At 48.4% G+C, this 7,500-nt stretch overlaps 1 protein-coding gene across 24 annotated transcripts in view; it reads right to left on the minus strand.

The window, feature by feature from the left end:
• Positions 1–7,500, minus strand: part of LOC110499739 (glutamate receptor-interacting protein 1) — a 709,091-nt gene that overhangs the window by 12,370 nt on the left and 689,221 nt on the right. For 12 of the 24 annotated variants that reach the window (XM_090228962.1, XM_090228966.1, XM_090228963.1 and 9 more), the window contains 2 exons: positions 2,924–3,086; positions 1,077–1,115 (listed from right to left, as the gene is read on the minus strand). In XM_090228962.1, the coding sequence (XP_090085088.1) occupies positions 1,077–1,115; positions 2,924–3,086 (202 nt within the window). The remainder of the gene's footprint in view (positions 1–1,076; positions 1,116–2,923; positions 3,087–7,500) is intronic. The other 12 variants (XM_090228970.1, XM_090228974.1, XM_090228969.1 and 9 more) reach the window with 1 other exon arrangement.

Here is a 7,500-nt window from a genome sequence, read left to right on the forward strand (position 1 = left end):
TAGGGAAGTAGGTAGGTAGGATAGGGAAGTAGTTAGGTAGGATAGGGAAGTAGGTGGGATAGGAAGTAGGTAGGATAGGGAAGTAGGTGGGTAGGTAGGTAGGATAGGGAAGTAGGTAGGTAGGATAGGGAAGTAGGTAGGATAGGATAGGGAAGTAGGTAGGTAGGATAGGGAAGTAGGTAGGATAGGGAAGTAGGTAGGATAGGGAAGTAGGTAGGATAGGGAAGTAGGCAGGTAGGATAGTGAAGTAGGTAGGATAGGGAAGTAGGTAGGATAGGGAAGTAGGTAGGATAGGAAAGTAGTTAGGTAGGATAGGGAAGTAGGTGGGATAGGAAGTAGGTAGGATAGGGAAGTAGGTGGGTAGGTAGGTAGGATAGGGAAGTAGGTAGGTAGGATAGGGAAGTAGGTAGGTAGGATAGGGAAGTAGGTAGGTAGGATAGGGAAGTAGGTAGGTAGGATAGGGAAGTAGGTAGGTAGGATAGGGAAGTAGGTAGGTAGGATAGGGAAGTAGGTGGGATAGGAAGTAGGTAGGATAGGGAAGTAGGTGGGTAGGTAGGTAGGATAGGGAAGTAGGTAGGTAGGATAGGGAAGTAGGTAGGATAGGACGTAGGTAGGATAGGGAAGTAGGTAGGTAGGTAGGTAGGTAGGTAGGTAGGTAGGTAGGTAGCTAGGTAAGTAGCTAGGTAAGTAGGTAGGTTCTGCCCTGTGCCACCCAGGTTAGGGTTAGGTGGGGTTAGGGTTGGGTTGGCTGGTTTGAGAACTAAAGGGGTATAAGGAGACAGCCCTGCCGTGTGCCACCCAGGTTAGGGTTAGGTGGGGTTAGGGTTAGGTGAGGTTAGGGTTGGGTTGGCTGGTTTGAGAACTAAAGGGGTATAAGGAGACAGCCCTGCCCTGTGCCACCCAGGTTAGGGTTAGGTGAGGTTAGGGTTGGGTTGGGCTGGTTTGAGAACTAAAGGGGTATAAGGAGACAGCCCTGCCGTGTGCCACCCAGGTTAGGGTTAGGTGGGGTTAGGGTTGGGTTGGGCTGGTTTGAGAACTAAAGGGGTATAAGGAGACAGCCCTGCCGTGTGCCTCACCTGCTGTCAGTGATTAGACCGGTGGGCAGTGTGGAAGCTCTGTCGAACGTCAAGGAAGAGAGGTACTTCAACAATATATCAAGAACACCAAGACACCAATTTAGATTCCCTTCGAAACCCTTTTCTGATGACGGTTAGCTGATGAACAATTCTGGTGAATCTTTGTACCTCCTTGATGATCATCTTTGAGAAATAGAGGAGAACCCCCGCCCCCCCTCAGAGATATATACTAGTTATGAACCAGGAACATGTACCTATTAACACACTAGTTATGAACCAGGAACATGTATCTATTAACACGCTAGTTATGAACCAGGAACATGTACCTATTAACACACTAGTTATGAACCAGGAACATGTATCTATTAACACGCTAGTTATGAACCAGGAACATCTATCCTTTAGGTCATGTGAGGAGTTTTTCTGTCCTATCCCTTGTGGAATGTTTTTTTTTTTGTGTAGATGTGATTCTTCAGCTAAACCAATACACCCCCCCCCCCCCCCCCCCCCCCCCCTTTGGGGATGAATACACCGTTCTACCACTGGACCTATTTGACCAGAGATCAAAGGGAATTCTGTAAGGGAGCCTTGCTTTATTTACACTTGGATCTCTTTGAAGATTTCAAACCTGCCCCCCCCCCACCCACTCTGCTAAGCCACATCCTCAGCTGTGATTATTCTAAAGTGATGGTCCCCCCCCACTCTGCTAAGCCACATCCTCAGCTGTGATTATTCTAAAGTGATGGTCCCCCCCCCCCCCCCCACTCTGCTAAACCACATCCTCAGCTGTGATTATTCTAAAGTGATGGTCCCCCCCCCCCCCCCCCCCACTCTGCTAAGCCACATCCTCAGCTGTGATTATTCTAAAGTGATGGTCCCCCCCCACACTCTGCTAAGCCACATCCTCAGCTGTGATTATTCTAAAGTGATGGTCCCCCCCACACTCTGCTAAGCCACATCCTCAGCTGTGATTATTCTAAAGTGATGGTCCCCCCCACACTCTGCTAAGCCACATCCTCAGCTGTGATTATTCTAAAGTGATGGTCCCCCCCCCCCCCCCACTCTGCTAAACCACATCCTCAGCTGTGATTATTCTAAAGTGATGGTCCCCCCCCCCCCCCCACTCTGCTAAGCCACATCCTCAGCTGTGATTATTCTAAAGTGATGGTCCCCCCCCACACTCTGCTAAGCCACATCCTCAGCTGTGATTATTCTAAAGTGATGGTCCCCCCCACACTCTGCTAAGCCACATCCTCAGCTGTGATTATTCTAAAGTGATGGTCCCCCCCCTAACCACTAGGCTACCTGCCTCTAACCACTAGGCTACTTGCCTCTAACCACTAGGCTACCTGCCTCTAACCACTAGGCTACTTGCCTCTAACCACTAGGCTACCTGCCTCTAACCACCAGACTACCTGCCTCTAACCACTAGGCTACCTACCTCTAACCACTAGGCTACCCTGCCTCTAACCACTAGGCTACCTACCTCTAACCACTAGGCTACGTACCTCTAACCACTAGGCCACCTGCCTCTAACCACTAGGCTACCTGCCTCTAACCACTAGACTACCTGCCTCTAACCACTAGGCTACCTGCCTCTAACCACTAGGCTACCTGCCTCTAACCACTAGGCTACCTGCCTCTAACCACTAGGCTACCTGCCTCTAACCACTAGGTTACCTTCCTCTAACCACTAGGTTACCTTCCTCTAACCACTAGGCTACCCTGCCTCTAACCACTAGGCTACGCTGCCTCCCCAGATCAGATAAAGGGCCAGTGGTGGTGTCGCTGAGAGGTCAAAGGTTAGAGGTTCAGGGAGTTAAAGGTGAGAACAGGGTTGTACGTACCCGGCGGCGGCGGGTCTGTCCCATTCGTCGTCGCTGAGGCCCAGGTCTGCCAGGACGTTGTGTCTCTGGCGGGTGCTGACGGGGGACAGGCTGCCTTGGCTGGGCTTGGCGTTCCTCCACTCATGGCTGTGGAAGCTGTAGCCAGACGCCTGGAAACCTGGGACTGGGACGGGATGCGTACACACAAATAAACGACAAGACTATGTTAGCCCACGGAGCTAAAGCCTAGAGCTAACACAGTCGGTTCAGCTATCAGGCAAGTTTCCTCCTCACATGAGCATCGTTCAGTCAAAACCCTCCACTACATCTCCACTGTGTGGACCTGTCGTGCTACAGCCACTCACTAGTGATAATGTAGTACAACGTCTTGGTGAATGGATCTATCTGTCATTGAACGTTTTTTGGTTGGTCATATGAATTGAGTGTTAGAGTGTGTGTGTGAAATTCTCTCAAATTCTCTCTGTCTCTCTCTGTCTCTGTCTCTCTCTCTGTCACTGTCCCTCTCTCTCTCTGTCTCTCTCTGTCTCGCTCTGCCTCCCTCTCTCTCTCTCTCTCTCTCTCTCTCTCTCTCTCTGTCTCTCTCTCTCTCTCTCTCATCTCTCTCTCTCTCTCTCTCTGTCTCTCTCTCTCTCTCTCTGTCTCTCTCTCTCTCTGTCTCTCTCTGTCTCGCTCTGCCTCTCTCTCTGCCTCTGTCTCTCTCTGTCTCTCTCTCTCTCTGCCTCTCTCTCGCTCTGCCTCTCTCTCTCTCTCTCTCTGGTCTGATATTGAGTTAAACAAAGACATCTGACTGTTTGGCTGCAGCGACTCTATTCTGCTGCTGTGTTTCATCAATAATGTAGAGCTGGTGGAGTTTCTATTCCTTGTGTGTGATCCAGCTCTACCTGTGGAAACATCTGTGATTCATGCTAGAGCTGCGTCCACATGAGTGCTATAAGGAAGCCACAAGGGAGCCACACACACACACACACACACACACACACACACACACACACACACACACACACACACACACACCTCCTATGGGACATTAGATGGACGACATGATGATCAGTCCTCCTATGGGACATTAGATGGACGACATGATGATCTGTCCTCCTATGGGACATTAGATGGACGACATGATGATCAGTCCTCCTATGGGACATTAGATGGACGACATGATCATCAGTCCTCCTATGGGACATTAGATGGACGACATGATGATCAGTCCTCCTATGGGACATTAGATGGACGACATGATGATCTGTCCTCCTATGGGACATTAGATGGACGACATGATGATCAGTCCTCCTATGGGACATTAGATGGACGACATGATGATCAGTCCTCCTATGGGACATTAGATGGACGACATGATGATCTGTCCTCCTATGGGACATTAGATGGACGACATGATGATCTGTCCTCCTATGGGACATTAGTTGGACGACATGATGATCTGTCCTCCTATGGGACATTAGATGGACAACATGATGATCTGTTCTCCTATGGGACATTAGATGGACGACATGATGATCTGTCCTCCTATGGGACATTAGATGGACGACATGATGATCTGTCCTCCTATGGGACATTAGATGGACGACATGATGATCTGTCCTCCTATGGGACATTAGATGGACGACATGATGATCTGTCCTCCTATGGGACATTAGATGGACGACATGATGATCAGTCCTCCTATGGGACATTAGATGGACGACATGATGATCAGTCCTCCTATGGGACATTAGATGGACGACATGATGATCTGTCCTCCTATGGGACATTAGATGGACGACATGATGATCTGTCCTCCTATGGGACATTAGATGGAAGACATGATGATCAGTCCTCCTATGGGACATTAGATGGACGACATGATGATCTGTCCTCCTATGGGACATTAGATGGACGACATGATGATCTGTCCTCCTATGGGACATTAGATGGACGACATGATGATCAGTCCTCCTATGGGACATTAGATGGACGACATGATGATCTGTCCTCCTATGGGACATTAGATGGACGACATGATGATCTGTCCTCCTATGGGACATTAGATGGACGACATGATCATCAGTCCTCCTATGGGACATTAGATGGACGACATGATGATCAGTCATCCTATGGGACATTAGATGGACGACATGATGATCTGTCCTCCTATGGGACATAAATGGACGACATGATCATCAGTCCTCCTATGGGACATTAGATGGACGACATGATGATCAGTCATCCTATGGGACATTAGATGGACGACATGATGATCTGTCCTCCTATGGGACATAAATGGACGACATGATGATCAGTCCTCCTATGGGACATTAGATGGACGACATGATGATCAGTCCTCCTATGGGACATTAGATGGACGACATGATGATTTGTCCTCCTATGGGACATTAGATGGACGACATGATGATCTGTCCTCCTATGGGACATTAGATGGAAGACATGATGATCAGTCCTCCTATGGGACATTAGATGGACGACATGATGATCTGTCCTCCTATGGGACATTAGATGGACGACATGATGATCTGTCCTCCTATGGGACATTAGATGGACGACATGATGATCAGTCCTCCTATGGGACATTAGATGGACGACATGATGATCTGTCCTCCTATGGGACATTAGATGGACGACATGATGATCTGTCCTCCTATGGGACATTAGATGGACGACATGATCATCAGTCCTCCTATGGGACATTAGATGGACGACATGATGATCAGTCCTCCTATGGGACATTAGATGGACGACATGATGATCAGTCCTCCTATGGGACATTAGATGGACGACATGATGATCAGTCCTCCTATGGGACATTAGATGGACGACATGATGATCAGTCCTCCTATGGGACACTAGATGGACGACATGATGTTCAGTCCTCCTATGGAACATTAGATGGACGACAGGATGATCAGTCCTCCTATGGGACACTAGATGGACGACATGATGATCAGTCCTCCTATGGGACACTAGATGGACGACATGATGATCAGTCCTCCTATGGGACATTAGATGGACGACATGATGATCAGTCCTCCTATGGGACACTAGATGGACGACATGATGATCAGTCCTCCTATGGGACATTAGATGGACGACATGATGATCTGTCCTCCTATGGGACATTAGATGGACGACATGATGATCTGTCCTCCTATGGGACATTAGATGGACGACATGATGATCTGTCCTCCTATGGGACATTAGATGGACGACATGATCATCAGTCCTCCTATGGGACATTAGATGGACGACATGATGATCAGTCCTCCTATGGGACATTAGATGGACGACATGATGATCAGTCCTCCTATGGGACATTAGATGGACGACATGATGATCTGTCCTCCTATGGGACATTAGATGGACGACATGATGATCAGTCCTCCTATGGGACACTAGATGGACGACATGATGTTCAGTCCTCCTATGGAACATTAGATGGACGACAGGATGATCAGTCCTCCTATGGGACACTAGATGGACGACATGATGATCAGTCCTCCTATGGGACACTAGATGGACGACATGATGATCAGTCCTCCTATGGGACATTAGATGGACGACATGATGATCAGTCCTCCTATGGGACACTAGATGGACGACATGATGATCAGTCCTCCTATGGGACATTAGTTGGACGACATGATGATCTGTCCTCCTATGGGACATTAGATGGACAACATGATGATCTGTTCTCCTATGGGACATTAGATGGACGACATGATGATCAGTCCTCCTATGGGACATTAGATGGACGACATGATGATCAGTCCTCCTATGGGACATTAGATGGACAACATGATGATCAGTCCTCCTATGGGACATTAGATGGACGACATGATGATCAGTCCTCTTATGGGACATTAGATGGACAACATGATGATCAGTCCTCCTATGGGACATTAGATGGACGACATGATGATCAGTCCTCCTATGGGACATTAGATGGACGACATGATGATCAGTCCTCCTATGGGACATTAGATGGACGACATGATCATCAGTCCTCCTATGGGACATTAGATGGACGACATGATCATCAGTCCTCCTATGGGACATTAGATGGACGACATGATCATCAGTCCTCCTATGGGACATTAGATGGACGACATGATGATCAGTCCTCCTATGGGACATTAGATGGACGACATGATGATCAGTCCTCCTATGGGACACTAGATGGACGACATGATGATCAGTCCTCCTATGGGACACTAGATGGACGACATGATGATCTGTCCTCCTATGGGACATTAGATGGACGACATGATGATCTGTCCTCCTATGGGACACTAGATGGACGACATGATGATCTGTCCTCCTATGGGACACTAGATGGACGACATGATGATCTGTCCTCCTATGGGACATTAGATGGACGACATGATGATCAGTCCTCCTATGGGACACTAGATGGACGACATGATGATCAGTCCTCCTATGGGACATTAGATGGACGACATGATGATCAGTCCTCCTATGGGACACTAGATGGACGACATGATGATCAGTCCTCCTATGGGACACTAGATGGACGACATGATGATCTGTCCTCCTATGGGACATTA

Source organism: Oncorhynchus mykiss, unplaced genomic scaffold, assembly GCF_057628025.1.
Source record: "Oncorhynchus mykiss isolate SJ-2025 unplaced genomic scaffold, ASM5762802v1 scaffold106, whole genome shotgun sequence".
NCBI classification, from domain to species: Eukaryota; Metazoa; Chordata; class Actinopteri; order Salmoniformes; family Salmonidae; genus Oncorhynchus; species Oncorhynchus mykiss.